The sequence below is a fragment of the Anarhichas minor genome, unplaced genomic scaffold, assembly GCF_050575085.1.
Source record: "Anarhichas minor isolate MPS153535 unplaced genomic scaffold, ASM5057508v1 ptg000027l, whole genome shotgun sequence".
Lineage (NCBI taxonomy): Eukaryota > Metazoa > Chordata > Actinopteri > Perciformes > Anarhichadidae > Anarhichas > Anarhichas minor.
The window spans coordinates 6,443,992-6,466,414 of record NW_027466473.1 but is presented as its reverse complement, the minus strand read 5'-3'; the positions used below and the strand labels follow the sequence as shown (position 1 = coordinate 6,466,414).

Sequence of the window (22,423 nt, the reverse complement as noted above, 5' to 3'; positions counted from 1 at the left end):
TTTGATGTGGAGCCGTTTGGAATTAGACTAGAGGTCCCGTACAGTATGAAACGTCTCTGTGAAAGACATCTTTAATGCGTTATGTTTCGACATCTTTTACATCACTGTTGACAGCAAAATATTGACGCTATATTCAACAGATGTTAAATGGAACAATTACATGATATCCTACCAAGTGGACTTTTCCAGACTGGTTTCCCACAGATATCCCACTAATCTCTTTACGTCTATATCCTGGCGTGCCGTTCCCGCTGCTGTGAGAAAACAGTCTGTGTGTTCTTTAGGCTCCGATTTAGCCGACGTCTGTAATAGTAACCGGTGGAATTAGACGGGAGTTTCTTCCTCTGCCAGACAGTGCAGACCCTTTCATGTGGCTACTCCGGATTTTACCCTCAAGTAGACGTACTTTCGCACCGCTTCGTGGCTCAGCTGATGGTCACTTTGCTGTGATTCTTCCCCTTCTGTACAGCTGTTATTTTGGCATCGCCCCAACCCTGCATCCGACATCACTCATCACAGCTATGAGGCCATTACATGTGCTGCATTCTGGAGAGGGTATTTTTACTCTGTGCTGTCCACGCTAAAGACCCAAGGTTTGATTTGACGGGTTATGGGAATACTTCGACGAGAATAGTTTGTGAGGCGACGTGGACGGCGATTGACCCTTCGCTAAGTCCCGCCCCTCGAACGCAGACTGGCCAATCATTTGAAATTGAGCAGCGTTCTCCTTCTCCGAGTCATAACTCCGCCAATTGGCAGTTGTCTCCATTCCTTGTGTCAGACTTTGAAAACCTCTGCCCCACATCCATTTAGAAGAAAAAGCCACACCTCATGTTATAAACAAAATCCAACATCAGGCCAGACTCCGAGTGGCTCTTTCAACAAACGGTGCCTTTTTCTTGTCATTTAACTTCTTAACTGGTTCTTATCTTTTAACATCCAGAAGCTTGACGAGTCGAGTGGCAGACTGATAATCACTGACCTCCCCTTTGTCATTAGAGGAGAGCGTGTGGACATAAGGACAGGGCGCTGGTGTTTTCTTTGGTGTTGTGTTGTGCCTCCACCTACAAGTTTGCTTAAGGATTACAGCCCTGAGATAAGCACAGTATCTGTCAACTTCAGTCCAGTTTGTCGGAGTGACAGCGAGATGAGTCACGAGCAGAAGCAGAGGGATTCTCCCGCTCTCCATCCAGCACTATCCAAATCACCCAGTCGCAATTAGCCCCCCATGTTAAGAAAGACGTCCCACCCTTCCTGTCTCATTATCCAAGAAGACTATTTATCTAAAGAAAGAGCTGAAATTCGTCTCTTCAGGCAGATGGCAAGAGCGCAGGAAGGAAGGAAGAGAGATTGGGGATGCGTTGAGCAATTTGTTGTGTTTGACACACTGTCAAATAGCAGATTATCCCTGTTTAGAAAATGTGATGGGAAAAAATTTGCTCTCCTCACTCCCCGCATTCCGTCTCTCACGATAATCTTACATTTGAACAGGGAAGTCTCAGAGCCGCAATGTTGTTGAAATTATAACATGTTGGTCTTTGGATTGTTTCTATATCCAGTATGGACTGTATGGAATAACACTGAGAAAATAATTGCATCGTGCGTTATTCTACGGATGAACAGTCAAAAGAAAAAACTATTTTATTAGTCAGGTGACTGAATCTTTCACTGCTCAGACTACATTGGACATTTTTATTTCCGCCAGACACACACACACACACAAATAGATATTTACACAAATAAAAGAAAAAATGCAACACAAGTGACATTTCTGTGTTGTGAAGCTCGTATTCAAATGTTCCCGTGAGTCCAGTGCTGTGGCTGAGACCGCTGATAAATTCGATGAAGAAATGGAAATAGAAGACAATGCAATCCATTTTTTATGCTTGCGAAACACACATACATACACACACACACACACACACACACACACACACACACACACACACACACACACACACACACACACAACAGTGAATATTGAGCAACAGAACAGCAGCTTGGAATTTGCTACGAGTGATGAAACCGTAATGTCCTGAGACATGCTGAAATTGGATTTTTCTCTGACACATTAACAAGTTGTTCTTGAGAGAGTTGGAATCAAACATTTCTAACAGCTAGCGGTGATATTAGCTCTCAGCTCCTGGAAGCTCTCACAGCTGCTGGGATAATATTTAGAGTGCTTATTTACAGCAGCTCTATATTTGAAAAGCCTTCCCTGTTGAGGAAAACTGTAATCTTCCCCCTCCATTTACATGTGATCGAGTCAATAGTGGAGCCCAGCACAGGGATTGTGTAATCTTTTATAGCCACCTGTCAGACCCAGGATAATATCTTGTGTGCGTGTGTGTGTGTGTGTGTTTGTGTGTATGTGTGTGTGTGTGTGTGTGTGTTCTCTTGCATGTTTCATCAGCTCTTTTTTGATTTCATTGGATATCAGTCATGTTGTCAGAGCTAGATGAGATTGCAGCAGGGTTTTCATTACTGTGTTTGGCGTACTGCGTTTGTGGGAAGAGCCGGGGTTGAGTGAGGGCGCCGACCTTTGTCAGAGACTTAAATGTCCTGGGTCAGAGGTGGACACACACACACACACACACACACACACACACACACACACACACACACACGCAAGCACAGCCCTTAGTGTTTTTCTGCTGTAAGAGTTTCACACAGGATTGAATTCCTATGAGAATGTGTCATTGGTTTTCTGTTTCCAAGACGTCAGTGCACATAAGTGCACATGCAGGTATTAAACTTAATGTTGGGCTGGCAGCAACGCATTATCTTATCCGGCCTCTCGTTTAAAATCAGGCTCATTTCACGCTGCACAGCTTCATTAGCAACCAGACTTTAGTATCTGGGTTTATTTTCTGACCGCACATAAACGAATAGAAATGCTGAATTTTAATTTTAAATGAATATTATCTATCACATTACAAGCAAAAAAAATATTTTTTTATTATTATTCAGGATCACCACAGAAAACTGTCAATAAAAAGAATCGTCGGATACCATTTGGCTGAGTTTAGGTGTTTGTTTCTGCAGAGCAGTTGTTCACCAGAATGGTTGATTACGCCTCACTGCACCAAGGGAGGGTTATTACAGCGTTCTTTTGATTCTTTAGCACCATAAATGTTTACTGGTCCATGTTTAACTGCATAAATCTGCGGGGGGCTTGTCAACTCAATACTCCAACAACTTTGATTGCATGTATTTATAACACTGAATATGATGCGTTCGACTTTAAGCCGAATCTGAATGTGGTCGTCGTGGCATGAAATTGAGGGACTTTCGATGTTCAGCGATGTTTAGGAGTCAAGACCGCAGCCAGTGTCCCGTGTCGTCATTCAGTTTGTTGATGGAGGCATGTGGGTGGCACGCCAGTGCAAAGCTTCATGTGCATTTTTCTTATTATAGTTAAATGACTGACTGATTAGTGCATAAGGCCCGAGGCTCTGTACTGTGCTGTAGGTATGTGGGCCATTCTTTAAGGAAACACGCGTGGTATTTGCAGGAAGTCAGAGAGGAAGAGAGGTGGAAAGGAAGGTGTGTTTTCCCACGCCGAGAAGAACTCAAACTCTCGATCGGTGGTTGAGAACTTTTTTTATCATGTAAAATGAGTTCAGAAATGAGACACAAGATTCAAACTGGCCTCTGATGTCATTTTATATAAGTTTGGGCAAAAAGACATATTTGGGTTTCTCAGAGTGTTTGATGAAATAGCAGAGGAAGTAATGAGATGCATATCTAATTCATGAGACAGTGAAAGATGAACCCCCCCCACGCCCGGGATGAAATTGAGTTGGGAATTAGTGGCCTTCCCCGTAAATGGAGACACAGTGTGAGGGTGGCACTGTTAGGATTGTTTTTGAGTATGTGTGCAGCGGTAGGAGAGGTCACCTTGACAGCGTCTCAGAATGAAAATGCTTTTATACGTCTGATCTCTCTGGCTGTAGTTGTGATGGGACAACAAAACATGTTTGACATTCATATTTATATACATCTATAAAGTACTATGAATCTACAATTCATGTCCATAGTTTTATATATTATATATAAAGTTATTTCACACATTCTCCCCCATTTCTATGAAAAAACTCTATAGAAACTCACTACATACAATAAATTCTTCGATTTAAAAGATAAGGTGCAACTCACATCAGCCATGAAGAAGCAGCTGGGCCCCTATCGCCCCTGAATTCTCCATTTTGTGGAGCCCAAGCACTGTGATTATCCAGAGAAGATAGTCGCGCTGTAGCCGTTTGATGCTAAATTGAGCTGAAAACACAAATCGTCACCAATTTTCTTCTGTTTTTATCGCGGCTTGAGGTCACTGTGCACGCTCTCCTCTGCTCTGCGGTTTAGACAGTCAGCTCAACAGCCCGTGGACATCTTATCGTTACGCTTTACAGCTCACACTGTGAGTGGATCAAGAGGAAGTCAGATGAAGTAGATGAGTCAGGTGTCAAGACGAGAGCTTAGACATATTCTTTTTTTAAGAAGATCTGTAAAGTATCAAGTATTTAAATTAACATATCAGCAGCATTTTACCGCATGCTGCTTAATCTTTGGATGATTAAAGACGCCTTAATGAGCAGCATTAAGTAAGATGATGTAAGAAAGCCTGTCTACACTGGACATACAGTTTATGATAATTATGCGGCAAGACGTTTCAATGTGCCCCATAGTGGATTCCCCACATCCTCAGGAAATGAAAAGAAGAGAGTGAGGAGAAATAAAATCTCATTAGAAAACACTACATAATGACTTTAATCCTCCACACTGTTATGTAAAAATAGTGCTGGGATTACTGACAGCATTTTTAACACTGGCACTCACACGCAGTGATGTCAGTGAAGTCTAATGCTGTTTTAACTACCTTGACACAACCCTACATATCCTGTTGGTCGGTCGATTGGTTGGTGGGTCCACCATTTTGGTCCTAACCTAACAGCTCAACAACTATGACATTTTGGCTGCATGTTCCTCAGAGGTAGAATCCTATACAGTTTGGGGATCCTCTGACTTTTGATTTAGTTCCACCAGCAGGTCAAAGTTTTGAATTAACAATTGAAATATCTCTACATTCAGGGGATGAATTGTAATGTGATTCTGTAGAATAAATCCCTTTAAATCCTACACACTGTTCCTTTAATTGGTCCAGCACAAATTGTGGGTTTGTGAGAGGGACCATGTCGGCATCACTTCTCTATTAATTCAACCCGGAGACTGTTTGAGCCTCTCTCTGGTTAACGTGGCTCCTTCTCCAAATTCCACATAAAACGCACTCCTCCGTATCGACATTCAACGCTGAGTTCAACTGCTGTTCAGTATTCCTGAGAGACGCTGGTGTGAACGAGTGCAGCTCACGGAGATCCCCTGGCAGTCAGACAGTCTCATCTCATCTCAAATACCTTTGCTTCGCTTCACTGCATGTCCTTCCAATACTTCTAAAGCATTATCTCGTATACGAACACTTGGGCTAGCCCCGGATGTATTATTGATGAGCTATACATTTAGTCTGCTCCCTCGATGCTTCACTATGCATCCTCTCCACTACCATCAAATATTTAGCACGTACTGGCTGGAACTAATGCACCGTGGCCCTCGAGCGGAATTCAAGCTTTTGATTAGTGAAAGAAAATTAGGTTGAAACCCCCCCTATTAATCAAAGTGGTAAGGCTGGCACACCTACAGGCCTTTAATTTGATTTTGCCCCAGTTTGGCTGTCACAAATTTAGAAGATTAGAGTGAAAGCTGTCTCAAATGTCATAGTGGATTTATCACTGAAATCACAGCATATTCATCCTCACACACTGGCAGGACTTCCGATTCGAATGTGTTCATCTTGGTGTATTGGTATTTAGTAAAATGTCATCTATAAGCACTTACACCAGCTTAATTTGACATCCACACATCAGAGACATAAGAAAAAGAAACGCGAACTGAAACCGGTATAACATACGATTTCTATTTGTGGACCTACTTCTTTATTGTGTTTGAATGGTGGTGATTTGTGGGTTTGACAATCAATTCTAATGTTGGCATGATGGAAAATTGCCAGAAATAGGATTTGCATTTGTGTGGGCGTGTTGCTAAAAGGTGAAGACGATGAAATATGATCCAGGAAGCACATTGTGAGAAACACGTCCACGGGTTCTGAGTACCATAATGATACAACTAAAATATCAGGTATAACATTCACTATCCATTCTGCATTTACGGTGTCATGAGCTGCATTCAAAGGGGCCCTTTGGAGTTTTCTTGTAAACAAACAAAAATATTTTACGTTCAGTGTTTCTCACCAAAACACATTGTGCATCCTTGAGGTCTAACAAACAGTTTCTTCCTCATAAAACATGTGCAAAGTGTGCATCCTTCTGCGTGAGCACAAATGAAACAGGGACTCGTTAGTAAAAACATTGCTCCATAGCACTATTACTGGTAAAAAACTCCACACGGTTCTATTCATCTACAGAAATCAACTCTCATATTGAATATATTCAATTCCGGCTTCAAAACAGTAGCCTCTAAGCTTGTCAACAGAATGACTATGTGAGGTCTTACATGCGCGTTCGACTTGCTACCAACAGAGAAGCAGGACTATCCAGCGTGCACTCACACACTTCCCATCTCTTGCAGATTTGTATTCTCCTGTACGAGCTCTGAAAACCCTCTTGTGCAGGCTCAGCTCTACACTGTTTCCCAGACATTTGCAGCACGCTTCCTTTCTGTGTGGCAGGCAGAGGAAGTGGAATGGAAAAAAGCGCACCCCCGCCCACTGCGGACCACATGGCAAGGGAGGAGAGCAGTCGGTCAGGAGCCCGCCGGCCACAGTCGGGCATATTTGTGGTCAGCTTTCTCCTCTGAGACGCTGTGCAGCGCGGCCTGCCTCTGCACTCTGTCGCTCTCTCTCTCTTTCCCCGCGCTGTTACTGCCGCTGTCTCTCAAGCGCTCAAATCCCAAAATTGGTCACGTGACGGACCAGAAAAGATACACTTTATCCTCCCTCATTATGCCCCCCCTCCCCCTTCTTCCTCTCCCAGACTATTTATACTGATGGGGTTGACACACGAAAAGGAATCACCCCTTAGCAGGAATGGAGGGGAAGGATCTGGCCACATCAGCAGAGCGGTTCACCGCTGCCCGTCACACTCTAGCCAGAATGAATGACTTCCATCCATTGGCTCCCTCTCACTCCGACACACACACACACACAGTGAAACCAGGGGAAAGGGGAGCATACATACAGTATATATATATATACTATATATATGTACTGTATATATATAAACAATGGAAACAAATGCTTTGCAAAACAAATCCAGCCCAGACTGACCCGGTTTTAGCCACCACCTATTTCTTCCTCATGACTCCTCTGCTCTCTCTGTGTGTCTCTCCAACGCCAATTTGGACTGCTATTCTCTCCTTCCTCTTAGCCTAGTTTCTATGTGCAGAAATAGAACCAAGGGGGGCCAGAGATCCATGAGTCTCTGTTGGGGATTTGATATGAAATCTGTCCTCTCCAAGCTGATGTAGTTCTGTGCGTGCATATCTGTGTATGGCCGTATGGGGCTTGGAGCGTGTGTGTGTTCACTTACGGTGTGTTTGTGAGTGTATGGTGGTCCCAGAGGAGCAATGCTGGCAGAGTGCGTCACTACACGAAAAGCTGGCCTTGCAGAAACAGCATGCTGTATCCTCATTTAAATGTTTCGTCTGGATCACGCCGTCGTGTTGTTTTCACTGAAGACTTCGGGGAAGTTAACCTCTGCCTGTCAAATTGTATATGTGATGTTTTTTATTTCAAAAAATGATGCTAAAGAAAAAAACAAGATGTGTGTCTCAGTATTCGGGAGCTGCGTTGATCGACATTGATTCACAAACCCTGGCCTGTACGGTTAGTAAGTCTTCTGCTGGTAGACGTATAATGACTGAAAGAAAGTATTATTCATAAACGAAGAATGAGCATTCACCGCTCTGAATGCAGCATTTGTGGCGTGTTCACCAGTTTGAGTCATTTCTTCTCAAGCTACACTGAAAACAGTGGTCATAAAGGCGGACGTTATGAGAGTGGAATAAGTGTCAGACACTGTTTGGCTCAACTCAACTCTGACTGCAAGGAGTAAAGCTGTCTGCAGCCGCGTGGTACGGTTCAGCATCCCAGGAAATTCATGAAAGGGGTTCTGAAGCGTCACACAATAAATAATGTGGCTCTGGACTGTGCCGTTGCACATCGCAGAACAAGTCACTTATGCGTCAAGGGAATGAACCCGAAGCAAATGGACTAAAGGATTAGAAAAGTCAGAAAGATAAATAAACGACAAAGCAACAGGAAAACGTCTTGAAGTGTGTTCACTCATGTTTTATCGGCAGGTAAACTAAAGGAGTGTGCATTGTGCTGGGTGTGTGTGTCAGAGGGAGTGGCCTGTGAAGCGGCTGTGCTGTGTGTGCTGCTACCTTGAATGAAGATGGAAGTAACCGGTGTTACTGTTGTGTGCCGTCAGGAAGTTCCACATTCCTGCCATGTTTCACACTCGGTGTCATGCTCAGATGAACCCCCCCCCCCCCCCCCCTCCGGAGGCCCGAGAGAAACTCATTAACGTTAAATGCAATCTTGTTGCAACCACAGTGGTGACCGGGTATGTAGCTTTAATGTTAAATGTCCCTCTTGTCAGTGTTGCTATGGTGTTGCACTTGGTATTTCAGGCATCATGTAATAACCTGTGTAACTAAGGGACATGTGAGCAGATACTGCATTGTGAGATGCAACCGCAATGAGGAGCTTAGCATTAAAAAAAAAGGGCAGTTTTTGAGATTTCGGCAAGCTGAGCTCCTTTGTGGTTTTCTTGACCTTTATCTGGTACAGCATCGCCATGGCAACTAAACTGGGCGCTGCCAGCTTGCATGGGTGAGGGCCTGTGGTACTGTGGTACTGCATTATCAGATATATATCACTGAGTCTCTCTTTCCCAATAAGACACGGTTGTTACATTTCCTCAAAAAAGTCCAAAAAAAAGAACGGGGAGATGAAGGGAAATCAGAAGGACAGAGTTTGATTGCCAACATTGAGATCAGAGATGATAGTTGTGATAGGCTGCTACAAAAACACAGAGCTGCCGGCTCTCTGTAATCCTTTACAGATTAGCACACTTCATTACACAGCTCGTTGCACTCGAATCTAGTAAAACAAACACTGATACTCTGATCACCATTACCATCCACCGCTTCACTGCTTCTTCACAATAACTTCTCATGCAATAGCTTCATGTGCTTTTAATAGACGTAGTTGGAGGACTTCATCACACAGTTCTAGTTCATCTTACACCCACGGCTCCGTTTTCCTATTGTTCCGGTGAATAGCATGTTTTGCCAACTCTACCTTTATTAATCGTCCGGTAATTGTGCGGTTAGTGTAGACGGGTGTGGCTCAGACAAATGCAGACTCTGTCCAGGAGGGACGCTCCACCATCTGGCGTAGGAATCCCCCTCCCAGCAGGCTGTGTGTGCATGTGTGTGTGTGTGTGTGTGTGTGTGTGTGTGTGAACTTCTTCCAGGCTAATTAGAGTACAGCTGCAGTTGTACAGTACACTGTTAAAACCCTGTTGTCGCTGTTTGACAGACTTGACAAGGGGGAGGGGGGCCGAGGCGCTGTCGCAGCCAACCTGTCTGCCAAGGCCATGTAGTGATGGCAACCTGATGTGTGTGTGTGATCAGATTAACTAAATCCCTGAGGTGCATGAATATGATCAGACTTCTTTCAGTAATCACCCTAACTTGGACTTGGATATGAACTGCGATTTACCTGCCTAGCAAAGTAAATTGAGTCTAACCTGCCCTGAGGCAGTTCCTGCATAATTACCACACTGTGCGCTCCGACTGCTGTGAGACCTGCTAGCAAGAAGCACAGTTACAACATGCACAATGCAGAGGTGATGAAGCACATCGAACTATGCAGTTTTTATTTCCTCCTTATCTTTTCAGCATAGACTGAACTGTTGGTTTCACTGAAATTGGCGGACAATGAGCACGGGAGCACCTTTTGAGTCACATCATCACGAAAGGGAAACGAGGCAGAGAGTTTCGAGTGCAGCACTCGGAACAAGAATGCTGCCCCGTAGTGTGGGAATGTGGGCAGGTGGTTTGACTCACATGACAGGAATCTGACGTATGTCTCTGCTCCCATGCAGTCACAGTCCAACCTGCACCTGCCCTTGTATCGCACCGGCTTTGTTGACAATTACACGAGGCGAGCAGAAACAACAGCCATTGTTGTTGAGCGCATTATTTGCCTGCTGGGCTGTGATCCTTCTCACCGTTTACCAAGCTCGAAAAATCCCGGAGATCACAAGGACGTGATGCATGAGTGGTTTCTGAAAGTCACAGAGACTCCGGAGGTCAGGTTACGCCGGTTCACACTGGTCTGCTGGGCTCGGAGGAGAGGAGCAGACAGATCAGAGGCAGCCAGCTTTTTAAAATGTTAGTCATGCTGCTGTTCCATTTTCATGAGCTGTGTTGCAATCCCAGCCTGCCAGTTTATTACAGAGATTCAGCCAGCACTGCCTAGCACACGCATCTGGACTGCAACCTTCCTTTTCTTTTCAGTTTGAAAAATAAGCCTTTGAACCTTTCCGAGCCGGTGGTCTCGAGAGGAGCAGAATTCATTTGATGAGACGTGTTGCTTCTTGTTTACTGGGGCTTAATATTGTATGGTAGCCATAAAAAGGGGGTTTCTTCAACCCTTAATTAATCACCGTCTGATCTTCTTCTTCATCTCGACGGTCTGATGTTTATGACGTGTTAAAAAAAAAGAAAAGTTTATGAGATTTCACTTGCATTTCATGTTTCATGTGACATGCAGGCAACGTTGAACACACACAGGAGTCATAATGTTCGATGAGCAGATATTCAGCTCTTCACGTTCCTTGTGCTACCTTGTTGCCAAGCAAGTGCCATTCATTCATTCATTAATGCATTTAAAGACATGAACAGTAAGAAAATTCCCTCCATTCCAACTCCTTTTGGTGTTACACCAACAGGTTTAACTCGATTTCAAAGACCTTGTGGTTTCTCACGGTGCAGTGATGTCATGTTGCTCCTGTGTGTCTGATGAGAGCCACCGCAACCTCCCACGGTCGGTTGCAGTGTCATTTGGAAAAACCAAAATCAGCTGCTGCCGAGCTGTGCTGGGAGTGCTAATGGTGGAGAAGGTGTGTGTGATGGAAGCGTGCTTGCGTGTTTCATGGACGTGTGTTGAGCGGTTAAAAAACTGAAATAACACCCGGCAGTGAAACCTTTGCGAGCATTTACGGAAAGTTGACCACTGTATGGCAGCCAAGAGTGCACTTATCGGGGATATTATATTGCTCTTCATGGATGTTAAGTGAATGATAGCCTGTCTATCCATCATATCCGACAATAATCATAAGCCGCAAAAGAAGATAGATTTAGCAATAAATTAAATAGTGCTCAGTGTTTCAAGTATGATTATTATTATTATGTCTCGAAACTACATTTATGTTTTCCCTCTCCTCCTCTTGACAGGTGTTCTGCTCGACATCCAGCGGCATTATGGGGTATCAGACAGCGGAATCGGCTTGTTGCAAACAGGTAAGGTTCCTCTAATCCTATAATTACACGTGTGAAAAATCTCAGCTCAACACCTCAACACATTCTCTGTGTGATGGGGTAATTACTGCACAACTCTGTTGCTGCGCTGCTGGTGTTTGCTAAATTGGATGGAGCAATGCAGCGGTTTTGAGACCATGACCTATAGTCAACAGCAAAAAATGCTGTTTTCACACATTAACAGTACGAGGGTTTTACTTTGGCAGAGATATCGACAGCACCATTTACAACTAGTAATGCTGCAGTTGATGCCGGGTTGATTTACATAATCATCCCACTAATGATTTACCTATGCCTCTAATCCTTCTCCTTTATACCTATTACTCATAGGATATAAATGGAAACCAGTTCTTTTTATCGGTTTTCTTAGAAAAGCAGATACAAGTTGGCTCAACTTCCCTGCCTCTGATTTATAGTCAGCAAAGCTGAAACAGGAACAGATCCTTTCAACAGAATTCAAAAGGTTACAAGATAAAGCGCTGCCTTATTTCTTTTGCAAGAATTCGATCGGAAGGGTATCTGAAAGCTACACCAGCAACAATTTTGAGGCGTTTGCACTTCTTTATTTTGAACATTCTAAATATGTTTGAATTATTAGCACCACTGTATCGCAGGCTTAAGTGAGGGAGTGACATTTCCAAACAGCAGCAGCAGGGCAGGTCAACAGAAAGGACAACACAGTCTGGAGCCAGGCCGGCTGTTCCCCTGAGAGCCTGCACACATGTACCCAGAGCGTCTGAGGACTCCGGCTCAGGGCAGGGTTTCCTGTTCCACTCTAGACCCCAATGAATCCACCTTTTAGGGAGATACCTTGCAAAGCCCTCTCATTGGAGGACAGGACCCCGTCTCGTCTCCTTGTGCCCTCAAACTCAGTCAAACACCAACAAACTTGCACACAAAGTGCTATTGAGGGCGAGCAGGCGGGCTTGAGACCGAGGGGGAAAGAATACAGCCCAGTGTTCTCCCCCCCCCATTGCTTGATGCTCTTAGACTAACTTTAGGTGAGCTGAATGGTGTGGTGAGGACAGAAATATCCACTGGGAAAAAAAGAAGTCAGTGTTCTGTTGGCTTTTCAGTGAATAGGCCATTTTTATCAATCCCACATCTCATTTCCACCCAGTTTCACTGCAGCACGAAGAGTTTATGTTCCACTCCAAGTTCATTTTCTATCAGAAACTATTTCTCCTCTACACACCTTTCTCCGTCATCTCCATATCTTTCATGTTTTTCTCGATTCTGTTAGCAGCAGTGGTCAAAAGATGAAATAGTCTGGTGTTTCAAAGAAACTTTTTCCATTTTATGCCTGAACAAACTGCTAATGGTCCGGATGTGTCGGATCAAAGACGTTCATTCAATTTCTTTAATCAGCAGGGTGCCTGAATTTGTGAAAACACACTGACCTGCACCCAGAGATTTGTACGAAATCTTAACAAGAAACAGGAACCTGTGAAGGGAGTTCGACTCTTAATTCTGTTTGCATTGGCTCATTATTTGAGTTATGCACTCTCCCGCACTAGCACCAACTCCCCCACACTTACACACACACACACACACACACACAGTGTCTTAGTGGTGGGGCATGTGTAGCTGGTTTGGCCTATGTACCGTCTACGTTTGCAGGTCTCTGAAAGGCACCCAGCTGGCTTGCCTTAAAGCAGGGCTGCTGTGTGTTTGGTTTTCCTGGCCTGGTCTGGCCCGGCCCGGCCCGTCATGGTTCAGACTTTGTTTGGCCCCTGATCCCCAGGCGACCTCTTTGTCACACTGGCCTGAGGAATGCTGGGTGTCCGGGCCTTGGGCTGTGTGATCGGGTAGGCCCAGACGAGGAGCCTAGGTGTGAAGGCGAGGTTAGGAGGTTGACGTAATCAGGGAGCTGGAGGGGAGAGTCGTGTGTGCGTGTATGTGTTTGCACACATCCATATACACCTTCCGGTTTCCCCCAACCCCCTGCTTCCGTCTCCAGAGGGAACAATCCCTGCCTCTGTGAGCACCTGCAGGCCAGGCCCGGCTCTGCCTGCTCTCCTTCCTCGCTCCCTCTGTCCTGGCGGCTCACGTCCACCTGGGAAAGCAAACTGCCAACGTAGGTGTTTTACAGGCGGTGGGAGTTGCTTTCTCTGCTGCCAGGTCACCCTCACACTTAAAAAAAAAAAAAAAAAAACACTCACCACGCACTGCATGATCCAAGTCGTAGAACAAACACAAGTCTGAGTCAGAATCACCTCATGAACTCTGGTTCTGGCTCAGTTTGAGCAAAGGATAGCTTTGACCCTTTTCTTTGGCTCTTGATCAGGACTACTGGAATGAAACATTTCCCATATCTAGAAGTTACTGACAAGTTGTTTGCTTTTGGGAAACACGAGGCTGACTGAGCACTGGAGGAGCATTTAGACCTGCTGTAGTGTTTGCATTTTGATTGCTGCACTCCAAAAAAACGTCTATCTGTTGTCTATTTTTGACTGGTAAAATGTGATTTTCTTAGAACAAGCCCACAATCAGTGCATTAGATAATTGTGTCCGTTTCTAATGAAAATCAAGTGTTTGTTATTATTCGCTACAGATAGTTGCCTCTCCCTAGCTTGTTTTAAAGTACAGATACAAATAAAGGAGGGGGGATGATTATAGTGCAGTGTGGTGGTTGTTAGCTGGTGTTTTCATGCTGAGGGACAACAAATGGAAAATACCCTGTGGTGAGCTCAGCCTCCGCAGCACACGTTATTTCTGTTATTTGGCGACTTCAACCCGTTTCAAAAGCAGCTCACACAACAAAAATTGACATGAGGTATGCGCTCATTTCTATTGTGTGTTCATGTGTGTCATTATTGCCTCTGTGTAAGAGGATGAGGTGTTCAGAGCTGTCACTCAGGTTAGCGGGTGAAGGCAGTTTGAGCCGTCCATCAGCATGTGGACGTGGTCTCACCTGAGCTCAGCAGACCTGTCAGGGCCCCGGGACGGCCTGAGCTCAGCTCTCCCTCTGGAGATGACAGGCCTCCGCGCTAATGGCCCTTGGGCTGCGGCTAAGCGAGTGACTCTCACACGCAGCTGTGAACAGGACCAGTCCCGAGGGTATGGAGGGCACGAAAGGTTAATGGAGGAGAGGAAGACGAGAGGGGGTTCACCTAGATGGTGTTACCTTTGGTTGGGGGCGGAGTTTCGAGCACTTTTGTTAACCAGATGGGAAAATCTGAGGGAAGGTATTCTCCTGCTAAGTTTATTGTATCCAAGTGCTTTGAGGCAAATAAGGGAAAAAAAGCTCTTAATGGGATGAATTATCCCTCACAATGGAAGCTGGCAGAGTAATTATCCGCCGCTGGTTTAGCATGGAAGCAGCAGAGTTATTGGGGTCAGTCAGGCTGGATGTACAGTGAGGCGGCAGCTTAATAAGGAGCCGGCGCTCAACACAGACTGTCTGTGCCTTGTTCTGTGTGGCTGCCCACCTTGTCTGAAACACGACACCAACGCAGACACACAGACACACAGACACAGACACACGCATACACATACACACCAACTGACATAGCCCCAGTCTTAACATGGTGTCAGTCTGCCATTCAGCCAGTATGTGAGCTGTAAGGAATGAGGCCACAGGTGCTGTGTAAGACTTCAGGATTGAGCGCCGCTAACACATCGGACTTACACTGCACATACAAAGCTTCAAGCCGAAACCGCAAAAAGTCAGCATTGTACTTCGTAAAAATCTGAGTTTTTTTATCCCGTGCTGGAGCTGTGGCTGTCTGGATCCTGTGAGTGTCAATCAAACGTTTCTATTGTTGAATCTCTGATTTCCCCCGACACAGTGGGAATCAGTGCTTGATCAGCTGTTTTGGCCACTCACAGCTGCTCCTATTTTGTCCTTGTTGGTATCCCTCGGTGCCTCCTCTCTCCCTCTAGTTTGGCAGCTGTTGTAGCCTTGTTGTCAACTTACAGGAGTTAGAGGAGTCGGAGGGATGAAGGGAAATGGAGGGAGAAGAAAGAGCCACCTGTGACTTCCTCTCTCTGGTCATGCATGGCAGCGAGGTTTAATCTTCTCCACTATTGATTCCCAAAGTCAAATAATTGCATTGTGATGGTGTTCAGCGGCCTCCTCTCCTGCTGAGACAAGAATAGAACGATGACATGATGTTGCATCGACATCACAGCGCTGGTGTATGTGTGTGTGTCTCCATCCCAGGCTGTTTTTATAGGCCATGTCTCGGAGGAGGGCAGCTGTTGGGCGATGATTGGCACTCTGCTCCCCGTCTCCTTCCCCCACGCTTTCTGTCAACGAACCAGCAGCACTGCCCATCAGGGACTGCCAATCCAATCAGGATTTTAAGGCCAATTAAACAAGCATGCGGTCAACCCCTCCTCATGTAAATGTCCAATCAGATCTCTAATCGCCTCTTAAGTTGCAAGCACCACGGAAACTGCACAAACAGTGGGTGGTTTTTTTCCGTTGTCATGGGAGTGATCGAGCATTTCTGGCAACAAGATTTGGGGTGATGTTTTCTCCAGCTTCTCAGAAAACTAGGCTGAACACCAATCGATTGCCTGACGCCGAGGGAGGTTGCTCCACTCTTTCTGCTCCGAGTGACATCAACAGATCAATTAGGAACACACACACACACACACACTCCACGCGCCTCCTAGCCAAACACATGTGCTCGATCCATACAAACCCTAGCAAGTCAAGGTCAAAGATCATCATTAAAAGAGTGTGTGTATGTGTCAGTAATCTGTGTGTTTGGTGCCATGTCACCAGCCACAGGAAAGTATCCCTGGGAAAAAATAACTACATGTTTTTATTAATGCTGCATCTTGGATCTGCAGTCTGGAACTTAACTGAGTGCACATCTCACTACCGTTTCTTGCTTTCAGTACAGAGGCGAAAAACAAGCGAGCACCTTCCTTTATTCCGACCAGATGCGTTTGCTTATGATACGTGCTGGTAATGCGCAAAAGATGATGTTCCAGCCCACTCTTGCCAGCCGGCCCGGTATTTGTAGCAGCGTGTAATTCTCCCCATCTGCAGCTCTCGCACTGAGCAGGTAGCGGAGAGCTCTGCTGCAGCTGTGGTGACAAGCTATCAACTCTCAGAGTAACTGAAGCAGTTCACATTATGTAGAATTAGCGGCTGTGTTTGACAGAAACAGGCGAGAGACTGCTGCACGGGTATATTTCCCAGGCTGCATGTGGCATTTATCAAACAGCATTGGTAATCCAACACTGGTGGAGTCTGAACGGTGGGAATTAGCGGTGATCAGAAATGTGAGGAATGCAGAATGTGATGTGAATGTATGAGTTGGGACGCTTTGGTCGACTCAGGTGTCCTACTCAAACTAAAGTTATGTGTCACACCCTCCACAGGCAGTCCCATGCATCATTAGAGGAAGAAGGAACAAAGCTGCCACTCCCAGCACACTGCACACCTGACAGAAAACACACTGTTGCCACAGTGCACTGGTCATCATTGATTAGTTGGTGATGACTGAAAGGAAGATACCACTCCTTGTCCCACCCTCTGTTGTAGTGCATCTCTTCTCTTTGCGCTATTTCAGTCAGAAGCCAGATCAAGTTAATATAAATACATGTAGCATCTTATCCCAACCTTTGTTGTAATAATATTGACTTTCTCTCATTTGTATTCCATCTGAATATCATAACAAGCAGACAGAGAGAAAAGAAAATGACTCTGCTCCGCATGGATACACACCAGCCTTTTACAAGACCCAGAACTCCAGTAAACAGCTTTGGATTTAGCGTTGGCTTAAAAGAGAATACACCAGAGACGGTGCAAACCACCAGGCTGCAATCTCTTTAACAAGTATATGCTGTCCACAGCAATAAACATACCATGCCATTTCAACCTCTGTCCATGGTCTGATTATCATAACCAGAACACAAACCTACACAAATAGTACACACGCTCACTGCGTTTCCCTCCCCAGGCATCAGAAGTTTGGTTGCACAACCACACAGCACCGTGTATTGTTACTTGGAAATAATATTTGTTATTTTGACGGGTTAAATTACTGCCATCTGCGGCCTGTCGTTCTATACACGCTACATGCAGCAGAGCATATCTTCAGGCGTGAAAACACACACCTTAATTATTATAAAACCAACAACAACAAACTGTAAAAGAATACATACGAGAACATCAAATGAAGTACGGAGCCACAGCTACGAGCACACAAGACCACCAGCTTTCTTGTGACCTTCTATGACCAAAAGTTACTTCTCAAGTCTTCACTACGACACCATTTAATCAGCTAATTTACAAAACCTTCAAACCATTTTCATAATCATACTACATTTTCAAAAGGGAATTTTACAAAAATACTATATCAAGAAAAGATGATAATACATCTTAAGGCCAAAGGCTTGGGCCCTGGGCACACCGAATCTGCCTACGCCTCTGTTTTACTATAATTGCACATTTGCATTATGACGATTATGTCAAATGTAAAACATGATTATTCAGAAACAGAATACTTAGTCTTGCAGAGAGAGGAGCTAGTTATGTAACTGATGCAGTCACTTCCTTCCTGTAAACAATGAGGATTCCTCTACCAGTAAATTGCGTCACATGTCCCAACGGAAACTTCAGGTGTTTTTCCGTGTGAACACAAATGTCCACGATCAGTTGGAATCAGGACACCTGTGGCTTCTGTAAAGACAGCAGGCTTTTAACTCCAAAATTGCCACAAAAAAAACAACATTTCTCGTTTAGAATTTAGATCTGAAGTGCTTTTATTGTGAAAGGTTCACCCTGTTAAGAAAACGCTATGACAGAATATTGTTTTGCCACAGATTTCGTGGGCGGCGTTGACAGAGATGTGTCGGCCAGCAGCTCATGCCAAACACGCAGCAGTGGCAGACTCATTCTGTGTCTTTTTATCGGTTGTCTATAACTGCGTCCATGCATCTCTGGTGTCTGCTGCAGAGTAGAATTTTGATGGAACAGACTATCTGGTACTATGATCCTTTCGTGAGATGGGTGACTTGTGGTCGGAGTGCCTGATATCCTTGACAGTAATTTGTAGGGTTACCTGTTGTATTTCCACAACATTGCCTGTGCCTTCTACGGTACACAACCTTTAACTGAAAACCATAACACTTATCATTAAAGTGAACTTCTCACATTAGATTTATATAAAAAAATGTACTACACATCATCTATCACAAGCTGCTGAATCTCCCATATATACAGTATATGGACTTAATCTCTCTGCCCAAAAATTCAGTTAATTGTTAGCAGTTTTGACGCAGCAATTTGTGCGTTTGACTCTTTTGTTGTGAAGTAACAGGCCATTAATAATTGATTTTTCAATCTGTATGATAATAGCGTTAATATTTGCCAAGACTTGAGCCCTTCTTGGATTTAGCCGATACAAGGACAGAGTAACGAAGCGGTTTTCACTGACTAACAGACATTATTCATCCATATTAACGCCTCCGGTTGCAGCGAGCAGATAACCTTGTAATGACGAAAAGGGCAGAGGCTCAAAAGACACTGAAGAGGGGAGCTGTATTTATGAAAGCAATGTGCTGAACGTTGAAGCCGAGACACACAGTGAACAGGTCAAAGTGACACTCGGCGGTGCTGTAAATGGCACCGCATGACAACGCCTAGCCTGCAGACATGTCCAGACCTGCACAGAGGATATTCTTCTCCTATTCCTCTAATTCTGTCTCTGGCAGCTGAAGGACATTCGAATTCCTCGGACTGTCTGTCCTGTCTGGTTTCCCGGTTGGATGACAGTGTGGTCGGTTACATTGGGAAACACACAAAAAAAGATGAGATCCCTAAATGGTGAGATATAGCTTTAAGGAGGTAGAGAGCATAATACACGATTGGTTTGCATCCTTTCAGGTAACAAATACATTATGGATATCAATTTTCATTTACAATAACCCAAAGGATCAAATGTGTCCCTGAAATCCTCCATTTTGCATTCTGCCACTGCAGCATGAAGTAGCTTCATGCCACTTGATTTCTATATTAAGTTATAAAAAACTATTTTCAAGTAGGAGCACTTGAATCTGTGTTACTTTGAAAGTATATTCTCAGAGGAAGGAGCTCAAAGGGAACAGCCGAATGCATTGTATGCTTTGGATTAAGGTGCATTAAAGCACTTTCATTTCCACTTTTACAAACACTGTCAGTTGCCGTCAAGATAATTATTCCATATACATATATTTTGTTTATAAAAAAGGATCAAATGGGCTGCTGAGCATTTGGGATCCCACGGCTCTATGCCAAGCCTCACAGGTGCTCTCTTCAGGGGGAACTAGTGTTTCATAGGGAAATACATCTGTACAGGCGCAGTGAATATCAATCACACACACACACACACACACAACATACGTGTGTCTGCATCTCCCCCTGATGCTCTATTCACAGTGGCATTGAATCATAGGGGGTGAGTCATCCCAGGAGCTATTGTTCTGCTGGTCAATCAAAGCTAGACGTCCGGTGTTTCTAGTCTCCCTGTGTGTGGCAGGAGAAAAGTGTGTGTGTGTGTGTGTGTGTGTGTGTGAGTGTGTGTGTTTGTTTAGGGGGATCTGCCAGTGAGGGTTCAGCTTGCTAAAACGTATGCCTCGAAATACTTATTTTACTGTAAAATGTCTCATAAAAGATATATTTTAAAAAAATCTAACATCAGGGGACCAATCTGAAAGAAGAAGAAGCATAATCAGACCAACCAATTTAAATTCATTTTCAGTGTACAATGCTACACTGATGAATGGCACCACTTCACCATGAGACATACTTCATAAGGTTTTCAAGGCTTCATAAGGTGTCACCAATGATAAGTGATGATAAATGATGACGGTAAGGATAATAAAAGGGTGATAAGTCAGGCCTCACTGTGCTTATTCACATCAGAAAGAGGTAACCAGCAGACACATACAGCATGATTCACCGGTATCGAGCAACAAGAGACAACACAGCAAAGTCATACTTAAATATGTGACTCCAGTGTCTCTCATGCTATTCTGTTTTTAGACTTCCCGCAAAGCCATTGTCCTCTCGTGTATTGTCCAAAGACTTTGCTAATTGGTGTAATTTGCATACTGAGGGACTGTGAGAAATATGCACAGCATCTTATTTGGAGTTTGAAGAGACATCAGAACCAGTTTGGCACTCCTACCTGAAGCATTGAAATAAGAATTAATTGTATTCTTTGTGGGGATTTTTGGTTCATCTGTTATATACAGTATTCTGTCTGAAGTACACAAAGGAAGTTCAAGAGACTTTTTTCGCTTCAACCTCTGGCTACAAAGAGGATAAAGATAGTTAAGAAGGAGTAATGGTTCATTTATCTTCTCTATAGAGGCTTTAAAATACAAAAACCACTTCTCCTAGACTGGCCTCAAAGGGGTCCTTGCAGTCAGACGAGGCGACATTAATAAATGACCTTAATTGTTCAAACAACTCAGTAAGGGACAGGGAATTGTCTCCATATTCACCGCATGGCTTTGTGCCGCATTGTCATACATAATAATGAAGTCATGAATGTCCTTGGCTTTAATTAACCACACAACTTGTTTTCTTAACTTGTGCTGCTGGTGTGGAATCGACAATCACTCATGGCTAACGATAAACAATGGTTCTAAAATAAATGTGTGTTTGTTTGTTTAGCTAGTAGTGAGGGATATGTTGCATAAGCTGAAACTGTAGAACTTGTTTAAGGTGTTTCCCAATGTACAGTTGAGTTTCCTCAGAAATAGATCACTGATAGCTATCATAACAACAAGCCAACAGTGACAATAGTAATCATCAAAATGAAAATTAATCCTGCCTTGTATTTTTTTTTAAAGTTTATTTTATTTGCAACACTGAAAAATGTACATAGATATGTTCTCCTTATCTAATCTAATCTGTAAATACTTAGATGCAAACCGAGGTGTTCGACATCATTTTGGGCTCAATAATAAAAGCAAATACTGCCTCTACTCGACTGAAAAATTAGTAAACTCTGACCATTGTTCTCTAAAAGAGGTTATAAAAACGTTTCCTCCCTTTTGGCCTGCAGTGTAAACAACCACAGAGTACGCCAGCTCCAGACATCAACTCCTCACTGTTGTGGCTTTACTGCTGCATATTTGTTATTTAGTTCATTTATGACAGGTTGCCATCTTTGGCGAATAGCCACGGCTAATCTGTGCATAAACAAGAATAAACAGAGACACAATGGTGGCCAGCATAGGAATGTGACTTATAAGGACGGGTACCATCTTATGCATGTTTCACATTTCGGGAGCTGTTGTACTGTATACCAAACCTTGCTATTAATAAAAGGTTTTGGGTGTGACCTGTCATCTGTGAAGACTTACTTAGTCATCCTTTGTTTGTCCTCCCTACAATAGACTAAGCACGTTTGTTTCCTTGTCATCGAGTCCATTCTTTCTAATGAATCATATCATACACTAGGGCTGCATCATGCTGCTCTCATAACATTCATTGAAATGACACGATGCAGCCTCGTGAACAGGTCTTTCAGCATTATTTAAAGAAAACATGCTGGATCCCTCAAAATGAGCAGGAAATCGTTGTTTCCAAGCTTGACAGATTTCCTCTTTTGTAGGTTTTACATCCTTCACAGAAGACTGACATGAGAACAGTGTGATGGTTTAGTAAGGTCTTTACAGTGACAGGGCATTTCCTGGGAGCAGATGAGCCTCCTTAATGGTTACATGTGTGCATCCGGTCTCAGTAACAGCAAGTGTTTTATACAATGCAGATTATTCCTATGCTGTATGTATGTGAACAATCTGCTAATATATACAGTGTAACATTGGATTAATTGCTTGAAAT

The 22,423-nt window shown here is 44.0% G+C and overlaps 1 protein-coding gene across 2 annotated transcripts in view; it reads left to right on the top strand.

Moving 5' to 3' along the window:
- Positions 1–22,423, top strand: part of spns2 (SPNS lysolipid transporter 2, sphingosine-1-phosphate) — a 60,814-nt gene that overhangs the window by 5,588 nt on the left and 32,803 nt on the right. For both annotated transcript variants that reach the window (XM_076101588.1, XM_076101589.1), the window contains exon 2: positions 11,542–11,607. In XM_076101588.1, coding sequence (XP_075957703.1) covers positions 11,542–11,607 — 66 coding nt within the window. The remainder of the gene's footprint in view (positions 1–11,541; positions 11,608–22,423) is intronic.